General features: G+C 44.4%; 4 protein-coding genes across 5 annotated transcripts in view; 3 read left to right on the forward strand and 1 right to left on the reverse strand.

The window, feature by feature from the left end:
• Positions 1-331: 331 nt before the first annotated feature.
• On the forward strand, positions 332-3664 carry LOC306709753 (uncharacterized protein). Its single transcript, XM_079178023.1, has 4 exons — positions 332-695; positions 851-919; positions 2009-2301; positions 2596-3664. Exons 1-4 carry the CDS (start codon positions 494-496, stop codon positions 3454-3456), a joined length of 1425 nt encoding a protein of 474 aa, XP_079034149.1. The 5' UTR covers positions 332-493; the 3' UTR covers positions 3457-3664.
• Positions 3665-4728: 1064 nt separating this feature from the next.
• On the forward strand, positions 4729-7905 carry LOC306709091 (GTPase IMAP family member 7-like). Its single transcript, XM_079177121.1, has 2 exons — positions 4729-4879; positions 6649-7905. The coding sequence occupies exons 1-2, from the start codon at positions 4825-4827 to the stop codon at positions 7641-7643; spliced, it is 1050 nt and encodes a 349-aa protein (XP_079033247.1). The 5' UTR covers positions 4729-4824; the 3' UTR covers positions 7644-7905.
• Positions 7906-8643: 738 nt separating this feature from the next.
• ccdc97 (coiled-coil domain containing 97) lies at positions 8644-11515 on the reverse strand. The gene is made up of 7 exons (XM_079178075.1): positions 11148-11515; positions 10875-11051; positions 10602-10761; positions 10365-10453; positions 10057-10243; positions 9839-9962; positions 8644-9305 (listed from the first exon to the last, which is right to left on the reverse strand). The coding sequence occupies exons 1-7, from the start codon at positions 11295-11297 to the stop codon at positions 9137-9139; spliced, it is 1056 nt and encodes a 351-aa protein (XP_079034201.1). The 5' UTR covers positions 11298-11515; the 3' UTR covers positions 8644-9136.
• Positions 11516-15590: 4075 nt separating this feature from the next.
• Positions 15591-16822, forward strand: part of LOC306709763 (myocardin-related transcription factor A-like) — a 32080-nt gene continuing 30848 nt past the window's right edge. For both annotated transcript variants that reach the window (XM_079178035.1, XM_079178036.1), the window contains exon 1: positions 15591-15753. In XM_079178035.1, the coding sequence (XP_079034161.1) occupies positions 15615-15753 (139 nt within the window). In that variant the 5' untranslated portion in view covers positions 15591-15614. The remainder of the gene's footprint in view (positions 15754-16822) is intronic.

Consider the following 16822-nt stretch of genomic DNA (forward strand, 5'->3'; position numbering starts at 1 on the left):
ATGAAACCTAAACTTTTAATTATTATTAGAAATACACAATTGCTGTTAAACTGACAGAGTGGCTCCTCTTTTAGAAGTCATGACATGATGGAGGTTAAATCCTGATAATAATCTAATTTTAAAGCTTTTACTGTTTTACTGCATTTGCCATAGACTGTATGGTATTTGCGGCCAGCCGACGTCACTGGCACAGTTGCCAGCAGCAAATCTGTGCGGAGAGCTGCGCAGCCGCCCTGCGCATCCGTCAGCCGAGGTGGACAGCGCAGCCATTTCTCTTCCCCTCGTGAAAAACACACGGGGGATGTGGCGTCTGTCCGTACCGGACGCGCGCGTGGGGTAGTCATGACGTTAGCAGCGCACACCGGGGGCTGAACACCATCACCGGGGCTGAACACCATCACCGACCGAGACCCGCGAGCTGCAAACTTTCTCCCGCTTCAACGCCTGCGCAGACAAAACGGCCTCTCTGCTGCTGCCTGTTTCCGTGTCGGCCATGGAGGGGAACCTGCAAGAAGGCTGCAGCGACGTCGCGACAATGCACGTGAAGACCGAAGCGGTCGACGAGAAGACATCTGCGCCGGTTTTGGGCAGCCGAGAGTCGCCTGCGCCCTGCGGAGATACCGCATGCAGAGGAGGAGGAGTGGATCCGACTGCAGAGCAGCTGGCTGACACTACAACTACTCCCGTGCTGCTGTGTGAGTGCACACATCAGCTGGTTTATCATTAAAGAAATGTATTTTATTTTTGTGTGTTCATTTCTATCTAATATTGAGATCAGCATGCGCCATCTTTTAAAAAATATTTGAACACGATATGTGCCACTTATAAATGTATGTGTCCCCACCATCAGATCCCGTGAGTACAGACCGCTTCTTCACCACAACAGAGGATGGAAAAACGTACCTGAAGATTGCTCCAGGTGAGCGGATCACACTTGCTGTTGTGATTGTTGTCGCATTACAGAGTCTATAGATTCTGAATGTGTCACACATTACCTTTGTTGTGTTAACAAACCTATAGATGCTGATGGAAAACCTTTTTTCAGTTTGGCCAAAACTTATAGAAATAAAATTCAGTGGCAGTGAGTTATTTATTTTTTAAACTTAATTAGTTCTCAAGCTCTAATGGTTTTCAGATTCCAAAAACGTTCATAAATTGGAGCTTTTTAAAAGCGTATAAAAATAGAAATATATAAATTCAATCGTTCCATTGTATTTCATGTTAAAGCCTCTTGAAACGGGTTAACATCTTTAAAATAAATTACACAACAATGAATATCCATGACCAAATAAACAACAGCAAAGTTTAAAATCAGCTTAAGCTGTTTTTTTATTCAGACGTTTTAATGCTCAAGGAACAACTCCCAACAACTGTCCTCTGACTGCAAATGTTGCCTATCCTGATTGGAGCACAGGAGTGTGTGACATCATTTCCCGCCCACGTCAGACCAGCGAGAAGAGCAAAGCAAAAACAGAAAATCTGTTTCGAAACAATTGAAAACTGTTCTAACTTTGGCAGACATGAATGCGTAAATATAGCTAATAGCAAGATGCTGGTTGAGAAAATGTGTTCATGGGGCCTTTAAATATATTTCAGTAGACAGAGTTCATGCACATTTGTACCAAGACTTTTCCAAGACTTTTCCAGGCCATTGAGACACATTTTCATGAATTCTCTGAAACGTCTGTGTATACGTGGGAAATAAAAGGTCGGAGTCTGACGTTACCCGACGCAGACGACAACATAACGTCAAATGACGTGACTGATCTTCCCAAACATTCCAGTCTAGTTTAACCAATATGCTGTAGATCTTAAAGAACCACATTATCCTCTCTTATACAGGAAGTGTGAAGCTAATTTCCATGACTTTTCCAAAACCTTCTGGGTCTCCAGGCCTGGAATTTCTACTTTCAAAATCCATGACTTTTCCAGACTTTTCCTGACTGTACGAACCCTGACTATATCTCCTTCATACACATTTACATGTCGCCTGTGTCCTGTCCTCCAGCTTCAGCGATGCCACCCGCCCCCTCAGAGAAGACGCTCTCCTCCGGCTCCGATTTCTCCTCCAAAGCCGTGTTGTGTCTGATCGAGGCCGTCGGGCGCCGCTGGGGCCTGTACGAGACTCGGGAGCGCTCGCAGCTCTTCCAGAGCGTCCAGGAGGAGATGGCCTCCAAGGGCCACTTGCTTCCTGTTGAGAAGATCCGCCGCAAGTGGAACAACCTCATCGTCACATACAAGAGGGTTAAAGACCGCAGCCGGGAGACGGGACACGCTAAAACGTCCTGGGAGTTCTTCGATGTGAGTGTTCCCTTCCAGACCTGTTTATTTTTTTCACACAGGGAAAACCACCAGACACCTCTTATAGTTTCTGACCCAGAGACAAAGTTCCAACCCCAAACCAAGTTTACCCACGTTGTTCGCCGTGTTTTTTTTTTCCATGAGTTTTTATGAGTTTGCCAGGTATACTTCACCTGAAAGACAAATGTATTTGACAGTTTGCTAAATACATTCATCTGATTTGGCTGCTGCAAATAACTTGGGTTGTTTGTTTCACTCTCTCCATGTCTGTGTGTCGGTCTCCTCTCACTCTAGCTGATGGACGCAACACTCTGCGACACCGTTGGTCAGATCGTCCACACCAAGAGACTCAGAGTTGCCGTGCTGCCCGCTCCTCTGGCAAAGATCGCAGCAAAACCTCAGTTCCCGCAGCCCACCACCATCATCCGCCCTAATGGGGACTTTGCTTCGACTGGTGGGGTGGACTCAGCGGGTCACGGGGCCACCGGCAGCCAAGTCATCAGCAGCGCTGCTGCCGTTAGCTCAATGACCGCAGCGACCGTCAGCCCGGCGAATGCTCCAGAGCTCAAGCCCCTGATCGTCCTCAACAGCGACGTTGTTGCAACCAGTATTCACTCAGCCACCATTGTGCCATCTCCATCTTTCATCTCCTCACCTTGCTTCACAGAGACAGGTTCTACTCCCCCTTCGCTTGGCCCGAAGGGCAACGCCGACCTCAACGCGTCGCGCTACGCAGGCCGCAAAGCTCCGTCGTTCTCGCCAGGCGTCATACCCTTTCGCCTCGGCAGGGCGCCGCTGAGCAACAGTCACAGTATCCTCGGTCTCTCCTCCCCGCCCCCCTCTTTTCCGCCGACTTCCTCCTCTCTCACCTCCACCACTTCCACCTCGTTGTCTGCGACAACCCTGTCGGGAAGCGAAGGACAGAACCGGAAAGGGGACGCCACGTCGTCCCAGGAGGTCCTGAAGCGGCAGGAGGAGCAGGCCTACCTGGATCGGGTGGCTCGCCGCAGGGTGGAGGCCAAAGAGAAGAGGCGCGAGAGGAGGGAGGTGCGGATGGCCGAGTCCCTCGGGAGGATAGCCACGGCCCTGGAGCTGCTCTCCTCCAAGCAGGACACAGTCATTGCTCTCCTGCAGAGACTGGCTGAGCGGAAGTGACGGAGGGGGAAAGCAGGAGCTTATTAAAATGTCCTAATCCTCCGAACATGTAGTGACCCCCCCGCCTGAGTTCCATAATGCTACTGAAAAGGGTTCCACTCTCCTGATTATAGTGTAAATGAAACTTTATAAAAATCACACAAGCTGATCTCTTTTCTAGATTAAGCATAAAGTGAAATGGAGTGCTTTTGTAACATGCTTTACATTTTAGCGCATTACAGTTTTCTTCACTGACATCAAATAAAAACAACATTTTTGAACCTTCAGTTGATTTTAGAAGTTTTGTTGTGAAGTGATAATGATAAATATAGGTTCACATTGTCTCAAGTCTTAATTTAGAGTCAATACCGGGCCATCCTGATGGACATTGTAACAGATTTTGGTCTCTGCAATAATTCCTCCAGGTATCTCCAATGTATCTCCAATGTATTCCAATGTGTGATAACTGATTGGGGGCAAAATCCATAGTGCATGTTCTGTCCAAAAATGCATTATAAAGTCAGGCAGAAGCTAGTATGAAGCTTTAGCAGTTTGTTTTTGAAAAATCAAGTGAATATCCTTCTAAGTTATAGTCTCTAGTACAAAATCTCCCTCCCATTTAGGCTTCGGCTGAACTCTATATAATGCATGACTGTGCAAACCGAGTACTGTGGATCTTGATTCCCATCACTTCACTAGAAGGTGGGTCCAGTACAGGCAGGAGGAACAGTTACAACCAATGAACACACACAGCCATGTTGTTTATAGATAGACTTGAAAGTATGTGACTCTATCCTTAAGGCAGAAGGTACTCAACCCGCTGTGGATCTCTCAAAGGCTTTTCATGGACCTCTAGTCTCTAGTGGATATTTTTGCCCACTAGATGGCCCAGTTTATCTATCAACTGATTTTTGTTTTGAAGTTTTCCTACAAAGTACTACTTATATCACTATAAATTGAAATTGTTTTCCTGTCGTTGACCAGGTGATCCTCAGAGTTCACCAACAAATTCAAGTTTATTCCATAGTCAACTGTATACACACACACATACACACACAGCATGTGACTTTCATTTGGTTTACATCAATAAACCAATAGAAAAGAAAGGTTTAATCATTAATGTACCATGTAAGCACTGTTTTCACTTTGCTTTTGTAGGTAACGTAACAGTTTCCAGCCATTGAACCTGTAAAACCTGGTTAAATTTAGTTAGTTTAGTGTCCTGCCCACATTACGTTTCCTCCTACATCTCCTCATACTTTTACTTTCATTTCTACTCGGCAGTGGCAGGAGGAAACTGGACTGACCTGAACTAAAGAAACAAATAACAGTCCCTCTTCTAAGACACAGTTTACCAGAAAGCGCTGTGAAAGCTGACATTCTACAGACATGAGTGAGAGCAGCCCTGACATGCCTGATGCAGAGCAGGAGGATCTGGAGGAACGTAAGTATAGAAATTCAATCTCAGTTGTCAAACCTTTTAGTTATTCTTTCTGTTTGCCCATAAAGAGAAGTGTCAAATGATTAGAAATGAACTGAACTCCATTTAAAAATGATTTTACTTCAGTTCCATGGGACAACCCTTCACTTTGTTTCTCATCACAGGAGTTTTTAGTCACATGTCTGACTTTCCTAACAGCGTTCTGCATGTTGAGCAGTTGCAGGCAGGTCTGGATTAGACCGAGAGGAGGGTTAGCTGAGGTTTGCATTTCTGTCTTTCCAAGACTGAAGCAACTCCGAAGGCAAACTGAGTAAAAAAAAACGTCCTGTCACGTCTTGTCCTTAATTTCTTATCTCAATTACACTTAACAGCAAAAAAAAGTATTGTCATCTTATCTGCTCTTTGCTGGTATTATTTACTCTTGTATATAATAAGTTTGTCAACTAAAATGTGCGCCATATCCTATTACGTCGCTGTCAAGCGCCTTTCCCTGCAGATGGCTAATCATATATGATTTGCAGACCTCCGCCCTCGGTAAACTATTGTAAGATATGTTGAGCACATTAAGAGCTCTCTAGGGAGCAGAGTTTTGAATAATACTAGTGCATTTGGAAAATGCAGAAGCTTAAATTGTAGGAAATACAATGTTTTCTGCGCTCACTAGGAGACAACGGTCTGTGTGACCTCTAAACCGGAACAAAAACAGCTGGGGCCCCGCAAGTTTTCTGGGAGGCTAGGCTAACAAGCTTAACGGGAAAACAACAGCAGCAACATGCATTCTGCTACACACTGAAGGGCCATTCAGATATTAGATGTAAAAAAACTAACCAGTTGACTTACCAAATGCTGATCACATCCTCCTTTCTTTGTTGACAAAGAGTTTAATCCCACGGTTAAATCCCAACTCACAAATCCGTTTATCTTCCAGTTTCAGCCATTGAGTGTTAAAAAACAAAGCTAGGTAAAAAATAATCTACAGCAAGTAAAATGCAACAAATATCATAATTTCTTCCATATCTTTCAATTTGAACTCTTACTACTCCGACTAAGCCTCTGCTGTAAATTTCGTTTCACAATAGTCACGTGCTCGCCCACTGACCAATCACAGCACACGCTGCACCTCACTGCAGAGCTGCTCCTGCAAACTGAGCTGCACGTAATGCTGACGCGCTTATAGGCCAGCTAGAAGGCTCTGACACGTCAAAGAATACGCCCAACATGTCAAACTAAAGATCTGATTGGTTGAACACTATGACAATCAACAATATCGTCCACATTCACTTAAATTGCAAAGGGATTCCCTTGTGAGTCTGCAGACCTGGGGCCTCTCTTCTTACCTAGAGACACAGAGGTGAAATCTGATTGGATAAAAGCTCTACTTAAAACAAGCTGCACTGGAAGCAGAGCAACTGAGGAACACAGTAGCTGTGCAATGAGAAAATAAGATAATGGGAAAAATATTTTTATAAATTACAATGTAGTGTATTTAAGAAAAATTATTAAATTATGAAATAGCTATAACTTTGTGATTGTGTTTAGGCCAGCAGAGAAGGCTTTGAAGGCCCTGATGGTCCGCCACTGGTAAAGTGGCTACTTCTGGCGCCCATGATTCACATCAAGATCACCTCTGTGTTAGCCTCAAAGATCCTGCGTGGATCAGGCTAAAATATTCACCATGATACATGGACATCCAAGCAAATATGAGAAATGAGAACAACCGCATTTAACTGTGCGTTGTGTAGTAAAATGTCTTCTGTCTGTTGAATTCACAGAGCCCCTGAGAATCATGCTTCTTGGGAAGAGCGGGGTCGGCAAGAGCTCAAGTGGCAACACCATCCTCGGGCGAAGGGCGTTTGTATCGGACATGAAGCTGAAGAGGGTCACTAAATACTGTGAGAAGGAGAGCGGGACGGTTAAGGACGTGTCTATCGCTGCGACCAGGGGAACTCGAGATGTGCCCGTCTCTGTGATTGACACACCGGGCCTCTTTGAGACGTACCGCAACAAGGAGGTGGTTGTGCGAGATATTCTGAAGTGCGTCAAACTCCAGGAACCAGGACCTCACGTTTTTGTGCTAGCAGTCCCCGTAGGAAGGATGACGCAGGAAGATCAGGATACCAACAAACTGATCGAAGCAATGTTTGGCCCCAGAGTGTGGGACTACACCATTGTGCTGTTCACGCATGGGGATCGCTTGGGTGGTAAAACGATGAACGACGTCATCACAGAGAGCGAGGACGACCTCCGCAACTTCATACGCAAGTGCAGCGGCGGCTTCCACGTCTTCGACAACAAGACCCCGCAGGACCAGAACCAGGTGACGAGCTTCGTGGCCAAGATCCAGACCCTGGTGGCCCTGAATGGAGGGGGCCATTACCATACGGCCCTGTATCCCAAACTGGAGAGGAAGATTAGGAACAAACAGGAGAGCCTTCTGGCGGAGAGAAGCACTGAGATCAGTCGTAAGGAGGGACGGCTGCTGGATAATTTCAAGGGAGAAGAGCTGGAGAAGAAGAATAAGGAGCTGTGGAGGAAAGAGGAGGACAAATCAAGAGTGGATGCAGAGAATTACATCCGCATGTCCTTCTACATTCTGATACTCAGCCTCTTCCTGGGAGGAATAGGAGTGGTCTCTGTGGCTCTTCAGGTGCCACAAGTGAGCCTTCTGGTGGGAATTCTGATTGGCATTTTGATTTTCTTCAAGAAATCTATTTGCCTCCCGTCTATTTCAGGGAAAATACCATGGCTTTCTCAGAAAGTTCAATAGGCGTAGGAATGGATTTGATTACAAATTCTAGAAACAAAAAATAACATGTCTTTGATTTTATGGATCTCTCCCTCCCTTGTGATTCAGACTCAATCTACTGTCATGTAACACAACTATAAAACTTGCTAATAAAAAAGTTATCATCAATAAGAAGACAAAATTCAATGATTTCTTTCAGCAATTATTCGGTGTGTTTTATCAAAGTGACGTGATGCCCTCTGGTGGTAGCTTTATCAGAATGTCTTGCTGGGTGAGCTTCACAGCCAGCTGAACCTCATCGTGGTGATTCAGTATTGTCGGAGTGTGCTCCACTTTGTTTGGTTTCCTCTGTTGAGGGACAGCACAGAGGTAAGCCCGCTGTCTTACTGCCAATAGTTCTGGTGATAAGATTTAAGTCTCAGTCATCGATGCATAGGCCAATAATAGCTACTGTATGACAATTTATCTCAGCTGCTTTTCATTATTTGGCCCCTGAGAGGAGCCGCCTCAGACCTGCTCGGGGGTGTGAACGTCATAATACTGCCCAGGTGAAATGAGACCGGAAATATGTCGAATTAATTTGTGGTGGGATGCTGCTTGTTAAATAAATGTAAATCTCTAGATGTGTGTCCGCATGCGCTCTGTTAATTTCACTGACTAAAGTCAAGAAAGGCTTTAACTATTAACTTTTTAATTCAAGTGATTCTGTTCTGTAACCTCCGTTTTATTTGTCAGCAGACGGTTGATGTGGCTGGCTAGACGAGGCTTTGTCTTACTTTCTTAAAAGTGAAAGCAAAAATGAGTCCCTCTCAGGGTTCCGGGCCAGTCGCCGCTTGATAAATATGGACCCAGATGTAAACTAGAACTCTTACATTTTCAAAACATGGCCTCGATCACAGAAGATGATTGTACTGTGGACCAGCCATAGAATGAATGTAAATATGAACCAACATGATCAAAGAAGTACAAACCGGAAGTGTAGTTTGTGAAATAGCATTTTATTATCTTACGAAGCTGAAAAGTCATTTACTTCGTATTGTGTGTTGTGGAACTTGACTTATCAGAGACATGACTACATTTGTGACTTCAAATGTGCTAGTCTCAGCTTTTGGAGACGCAGATCTCACACATTGACCTAAAAAATTCAAATAAAAGTACATTTCTTTTCTTTTCTTTATGATTATGTATGTCAGCCAAAACTGTATCTCCCCTTGTAAGGTAATTAGGTCCTTGTTCTTTGTTTTAATGTTGCTTTTCATTTGATTTGTGCATGACGTAAACAAGGTGAATAGAAAACGGTCAGTCATAGGGTAACTAAAGGACACAAAGCCCTTTAGATAAAAGGACTCTATATTTACATTTGCAAAAGACTCGGAAACACTATTTATAACCAGCTGTGTTTGCATTGGTTCAATGTGTAAAATGAGAAAAACAAATAGAATACATATCCTCATTTTGTACATTTGTATTTACAGATCAATCAAAGCAGTGAGTTGTTACTTCTACTACAGACACTAGTTCGTCATATTTTCTCCTTCTTCTTCATCATCATCATTTTCCATATCCTCTTCTTCCTCCTCCTCCTCCTCCTCCTCCTCTTCGTCATCCTCATCAAAGTATTTATCCTCCGCATCTCTGCTGACTATGTCCAAGTTGTCGTAGTCTGGGTTCTCGTCCACCTCACTGGAATGGAAACACAAAACGTATGGTGACATCCAGCAACTTTTTCTGTTGATCACTTTAAAACTAATTCACTATTAGCTAGAAACTATGTTGTCCCTTTATTACTTTACTTGCAGGCTTGAGTGATCAGGACACCAGCATTTGCAACGTGTTTACATTTGAGAATTGGCATTAATAATAGAAGAATACTCATTGTTTAAGTACACATTTGATCTCAATGTTATAAGCACCTTAATAGCTACAAATCTCAACTGTCATCTCTAGAAGGCATTTAGAGTTGTATTTAAAAGCTCTTGAAACGTTTTAATTCAACACAATCCTGTTTATTGTCACAACATAAACATAAATCCTGCTCACTCAGCAGTTATTTACATAGATTATCAAATATCTTTCTGTTTCATTAGAAGAAATCATAATTTTTTCTTCAATGCAGTAGATATTTATATCCGTAATGACACACTGTTCCATGTCTGTGTAACACAAATGCAGCCTTTACATCGTATGAATGCCCATTAAGTGGTGGTGTGGCTGACCTGTAGTTGAAATCCTTGTCTTTGCCATCTAGGAAGCGCTGGTGCATCTGACTGATGAACTCCTCCCTGAACAGGGCCTTCTCCTCTGGGGTGGGCTGCCACTGCTTCTGCTGGACAGTATAGCCTGCAGTAGAAATACAGAGAGAGACGCATGATGACTGACACAACCGCAAGAGTACAGAAATTACGTTAGTTGTACAACTTCAAGCCTCTCTCACCATCGTCCTCATCCTCCTCTTCCCGTGCTCCATCCTCTCTCTCCTGCTCCTCCTGCAGGCGATTCTGGATGAGACGCTCCTGGTAGGAGCTGAGGAGGAGGTGTGCGAGCCCTCCTGTGCCTCCCGCTGGCGCCCCTGGTCCCCCCGGTGCATCGTCCTGCATGGCCTCCTGGGAGCGCTCCAGCACCTAAAACATGCGTCATTCAGAAGTTACTTTAAAAAACAAAACAAACACAAACTGCCTAAAGTTTGAACTGCACATTATGAAACGGAGCTATGACCGCTCTGGCACGGCATCGGGCTCTCACCTCCTCGTCAGTCAGGTACTGGCCAATATATTGTTCATACAACAGCGGCTCCCTTATCCTCATCTGTTCCTCACTGAAATACTCACCCTCTAGAAAGGGAGGCAGGGGAGAGGAAGGGAGGGATGAGGCACAGTTGATAGGTAAAATAAGTCACCGGTCTTATTGAGTCAGGATAATTATTAACTGGTATGAATCAATGTATTCTTTGTATGTTTGTTGACAAAATAAAGCCCGTACCCGTCTGCAGGGCCCTGAGGGCGGCGTAGCGCTGGTTTCGAACCCTTGTCCTGTTGGTGAACGCCGCAGCCCGTCTCTGTATCACATCGCTGTAGTGAAGAACACGCGGATCTGAGAGGACGTGGGCAAACGCTGACAGGTTCTGGGGCTTGAGGCAGACCTAGATATGGGGGAGGTGGGTCAAAATACTTTGATCAGCTGCTGCCCGGATCACACACACCAGTGTGTGGGTAAATAAACACACATACACACACTGAGCTGTGTTACACGTACATGGTACCTCTCCAGGAACACCAGCGGCCTGCTCCTGTACTGATGCAGCAGCTCCTCTCTGCGCTCCTTCAGGGTCAGCTCAGCGTCTCCTTTCTGCTGGCTCTTCACTCGGCTTCCACTCATGGCTATGGCGTCCACCATGGCATTCACACAGATCGACTCAGCCTGGCTCACGTACTGTGTGGCAAGCAGACACACAATCACCAAATGTTTGCATTGTACACACAGCAGAGACAGCGGTTACGTTGTGGCCGCTGATGCTGGTGGTCTCACCTGTGGGTCTTGTCGTGGCTGCTGGGCCTCCGTGGGGCGTTTGAAGTCACATATGTGGGACAGTGTGACGGGCTCACTCTCCTCACTCTCCTCTTCACTCTCACACGAAGTCGGTTGTGTTTTAACTGGAGGCTCGATTTCACCCCACATGATGAACTGTTAAGCTAGCGCTGAATTAGCTAATGTTTATGTCCGTTGTCCGATTATCTTGATTTTAACTTTACTGTAACATTAACGTTAATGAATGTGTTGTCAGAACAACCGAATGTCTCTCGGTGTAGTGTGAACATTCCCACGTGAAAAAAAATAGTGAATTACAGGTTTATTACACACGTTCGTTTCACTTGTTTAGCTTTGTTTTGCCGCCATGTTGGTCCGTCCTAAATATTGGCCTCCAGTTCTGCGACCGAAAGAATGGTTCCCCCCTGGTCGCCGACGCGCCTGTATTGTTGGTTTTGTCGCCCTCTCGCGGTTGCTTTTGGAACATAGGAAGAAGTGGAGGAATATTTAAATAATAAAATATATATATATATATTTCTCGAATATTGATTCCAAATATGCGAGATGTCATGACTCCAAATAGGGTTCAGATATTTTATGATTTCTTCTTACAATACTCAATTGTGCATAAATGAATAACCACGCAGGATATTTGGAGCCAGGTACTAATCCAGCACACCGAGCAGAGTGGGAGAAATGGGGGTTTAGGTTTGGGGCCCTCACAGCTCATTTGTTGACCATACACATACATACATATACATTTGATAAAATGTGAAGATGATGCTCAGGGGGATTTCTCCCTCTTCCTTTAATTTGTTGAACCTTTCACCACCTAGGCTTCTGGCTGCTGTATTGAAAAACACCTATATATTTTCATCTTTAGGCTATTTTATTTTTCTATCTACGATTTTTATTATGTTTCTGCTTTATGTCTTGTGACGTCTGCTTTGCAAAGGTGCTAAATAAAGAAACTTAATTTGCACTAACAACCTACGAAGTCAAATAGTGTCAGTTAAAAACTGTACACAATGGCAAATGTATTTATTTTATTATTTAATATTTATTTGTCTTAAATCCCATGGGCTCCCTAGTGTATCAGTGCGGATGCATGTTAGCACCCAAACAATGCTCTATGTATTTTAAGTAACGTCGTAAGGGTGCATCCTCGTTTATCGGGACAGGTGAGTGTTGCGTAAACTTTTCACTGTCGATCCAAGAGGAGGTGCCACTCCCACCGAAATAAAAAGGACTAACCCTTTATATCCGTGCGACCGCTTCACTTTCATCACGCGATGAGTGCAACGGACAGACAACCATGGACTGTATAGAAGAAGCAGACAACTGAAGACACTGTCTGTCTGGTCGCTTGGTCGGTCTCGCGTCCACGGGGAATTCTGTCGCGGCGCGTGGGCTCTGAGGCCCCCCGGAGGAAGTCTCTCGTGATGCTGCGTGCCAACACCGGATGTTAAGCGGTGTTTCTTTCAAAACAATTGTGAGCATTATCTCAAAGTTTCATTTCCTGTTATGGTAGACAATAAGAGTTGTATTTTGAAAGTTTTTTTAACAGGAAATTATATTTTGTCCCACCCTGGTTGACTTCACAAAGTGTATCGCACAAACTTGTCAGCCTCCCCGGACTAGCCCAAAACTCTGCTATTCTGTTGGTTGTAATCCGTTTGAAGCAGGCAGTAACATGGGAACCATGCAGGAACAAAGATAGTGCCACGGTACGTATTCACAACTCAAGTGACCGCACTGCGTGCTGCGTAATGCAGCGCTGTTGCATGCTCGCTTTGCGTGTGGACCGCAGACTGTCAAGTATTTGTTGACAGCTGCTGCTGCTGCTGGGCCTCATTTTTACGTTAGTTATTTAAAAACAATCTTTATTATCATTGACAGTTTAAGTCAACAAAAAATGCAACTCGGTGTGTTCACTACACTTTGTTAAAATGGTTAATCCCAAACTCTGGCTGTAGATTTGAGTAAAGCTATTCACTCAATGTCTTTCTTGCTTTACAGTCTTCTGACGTCCGGTTCTTTTAAAAACACACACAAACTTAGAATAAGACAAAAGAAATACTCTTTAAACAATGAGCATAGTGTCAGCCGTTGTAACAACTCAAGTATGCAACCACTACCAAATCAAATGATACTGGGAGAACCTTTATTTGGAAATGTTTTTTATTGACTTGCTATTTTGGGGGTCAAGTTCGAGCGTCCAACTCACCTGAGCTTCCTGTCTTTGTGAGTGTGAGAGGAAACTTATTTGTCCTCCTCTAGCCGAGGAAGTGGCACATTTTATTTCAGCCTGACACTTTCAGCCTGCAGGGCAGTAGAAGGACTGACTCACCACCTTCTCAGCTGGGTGTCAAAAAAAGTTGGTAAAAGCCCGTTCCTCAAGCCTTAACTTCAGGTCCTCAAAGTGCTGCTCCATCATCTGACAGAGCATCAACTTCCTGCTCGGCCCTCAGCTTTGCTGATCAGCTCCTTTCTCCTCATGAGGCTTCATCTCCGTCTCCGGTTGTTCGCCGAGGGCCCGGCTTTCTCTTCCTGAATCTGATCAGTGAGCTTCAGTTTGTCAGCCCTCTTCTTCTGGAGCTTGTCAAATAGTCCACCTTGTTTCCAAAGAGACTTGTTTGTGTGTCTGTCCACAGCAAGGTGTTCGTCGTCACAGGCTGCTGCTCTGCCACGTTGGAGGTGAGATTTCAGCGTTTCTACCGAGCCTCGTGTTCTTTCTTCTGGGTCCAGGGCTGATGGATTCTTTCATGAAGTCACGTTACCGTCGCAGTACATTGCTTTAAACCTTTGAACATACAACTTTATATAATATGTGTATCTTAAACAACTCATTCTACGTCCAACTCATTTAATTCCTCTCTCTTTGGCTTTAGACTCAGTGGATCGAGTGAGATGGAAACCTTCGGGTGCTGGAAATAAAAAAAAAAAACAGGTAAGTACATCAGCAGCTTATTACACATTTAGTCGAGCCTTGAGATAGATTCCCGCTTCACTCCACTAAGTAATGTACAGATCCAGTAAACATGCTGTAGAAGCGGTTCAAGCTTTCATCTTAACAGTTTGGAGAGCGTGCACTTGATGCATTGTTTACATTCCAACACAAACACGCCGGGATATTCTGGAGCTACATTAAGCCAGTGAAGTGAGTCACAGCGCTGCTTTTGGTGGGACGAAAATAACAGCTGCACCGGTTTAATGATGCTGTCTCTTCAAGTGTTTTTTTTTTTTTTTGTGTGTTGGATAATTAGCTACATTTTGAAGCAGCGTTGGAGGCAGACCATATTCCCTCGAGGTAATGAGCTGAGACGAGCTCTCTCTCAGGTCAAATCCAAAATTGTTAAAAAGAAATTGCAACATGATCGTGACTCTCTGCAGCCGTTGTGTTTATGAGAATTGCTCCAATTTAAGTGCAAAATCTTCTTCTTTTTTTGTTTTGTTTGGGTGTCAGAGTTGTGTGATGACTCATTCTCTGTTCAAGTTCAAGTCGTCACTTTAACCGACAGAATCCAGATTTGTCAGCCAAAAAATTGGAAGCCTTCCTCTTTTTGAGAACGAGAAACTGAGAAAGAGATAATCTGCGTTTCTTTCCATAATTGAGTTAGAGCCGAGGCTGTCGTAGGTTCTCTCTTCCACTTGAGTATTATCCAGCTCATAATATTTCATGTTTGACATTAATGGCATGTTGAAGTCTTTCGCGAGATATAGTGAAGACAATGTGTTCTGTTCTAGCTCAGTTTATCATCGTTTTTGGCAGCTTTCAGGAGACAAACCCTGTCGTGTGTGTGTGTGTGTGTTTACAACCAACTGAACAAATGTTAGGCAGTACTTTATTTGACAAAACACATGTGGTCCTTTTTTTCTGTCCCTAGATAAATAGAGTTTACAAAAGATGTGATTGAACTCTTACACAAGCTGCGTAAACATTACTACATCAAACGGTGAACACAGACAATTGCATCGTAATTGTAGAGGGATATAGACATTAATCAGATACTGAGAAATATGATGTAGAATATTGATTATCTTGGAAAGATAATTATATTTATAACTATCTTAACTTTGTTCAGTAAATTGGAGCTGTACACAGTGTTGTCCAATGCACACTGTTTCCTATGTAGAAGAGGAGAAGTGAGTATTTGGTCATCGGGGTTTACCTTTCCTCCCCGAGGGGCCAGAGGCTGATTACGTAATGTGTTGCCACGGAGAGCGTTGTTGTTGTTTTCATCGGCCCATTGTTAAGGCTGGGTGTCCGTTACCTTCTGTTAAGTCTTCACTGTTAACTACAGGAGCGGGGGAGAGAGAGAGAGGGAGGGAGAGAGGGAGGGAGAGAGGGAGAGAGGGAGAGAGAGGGAGAGAGGGAGAGAGAGAGAGAGAGAGACCTCCCTCCCTCATGTGTTTCTTCACTTCCTAGGTCAGTCTGCGAGCCTCACTCTGAATCCCCCGGTAACCATGGAGACCGATTTTGGAGCGCGACCACATGCAGGTGCCTTCATCCTCAGCCCTCAGAGTGAAGCCGTGGCCAATGAGCTGCAAGAGTTGTCCCTGCAGCCCGCCCCCAACCTGCTGCCGGTCAGAGAGAGGAAGGATGGTAGGTGGCTTTTTTTTGTTGTTTTTTTTTACACTCCAAATGAAACTTCTTCTACTTGTGCCATCGAACTTCTTCAAGGGGGCATTGTGAAATGACTAAGACTATTTTCTTTGGATTCAACTGTTTGAAGATGCAAAGACGTAAATGCTCGCAGAAGGGGGAGAGGGTGTTTAGTGTGCCGGGTGTTTTTCCAGCATCTGTAGAGCTGCTGCTGGCTGCTGCTAGAGTTTACATTTCAGACATACTAGGTCGGCCTTCCCATTACCTCATTATAAACAGCTAGTGCTGTCTTCAAAGTGCACACACTCTCAGGGGCGAGCTTGCTCACGCACACACACACACTCTCAAACTCGAGGAAAGGGGACGTACACACATGCTGTATTTCAGCGAAGTGCACTTAACTAAACAACAAAGTTGACCTTAAACTTGACCCAAACACTCAAGACGTATGTGTATACATGAAATGCATCACTTATTCTTAAAGGAACACCCCCCCCCAAAGGATGATACTCTGTTCTAGCTGTGTGGGCTGCAGGCAACATTGTTGATTGTGAAACAGGGTTCAGATGTAAGGACCCATGCCCATTTACAGCTGGCATTAAAGGGACCCTGTGCGGTGTTTTGCCACTAGTAACACTATGCAGAAATGTGTTTTTAGTGTGTTTTTGAGCAAAACAAGTACAGATCTGATCGTATCCTGATTAAATTAAATGTTTTCCTTATTTGTACCGATATACAGATAGGGCTGCACAATTATGGGCAAAATGATACTCACCATTATTTTGATCAATATTGAGATCACAATTACTTTTCACTATTATTCATTGATTTCTACTCTGGATTGCAGCCGCAACATTCAGGAAAGTTTATCTCAGGCAGAGTGCGCATTCAGTCACATGGCCGCTCCCCAAAAGTGAAGCCCAAATATCTTCATCCCCCCCCCCCCCCCCCCCCCCCTGGTGGCTGGCTGTTAGTTTAGGAAGCGCTTGATTTGATATGCAGCAGAGCTTTCTATGAGCAGTGTACACATTTGAAACATTCATATTGCAGACCATCATGTGTGAATTGG

This window comes from Pholis gunnellus (genome assembly GCF_910591455.1).
Source record: "Pholis gunnellus genome assembly, chromosome: 17".
NCBI classification, from domain to species: domain Eukaryota; kingdom Metazoa; phylum Chordata; class Actinopteri; order Perciformes; family Pholidae; genus Pholis; species Pholis gunnellus.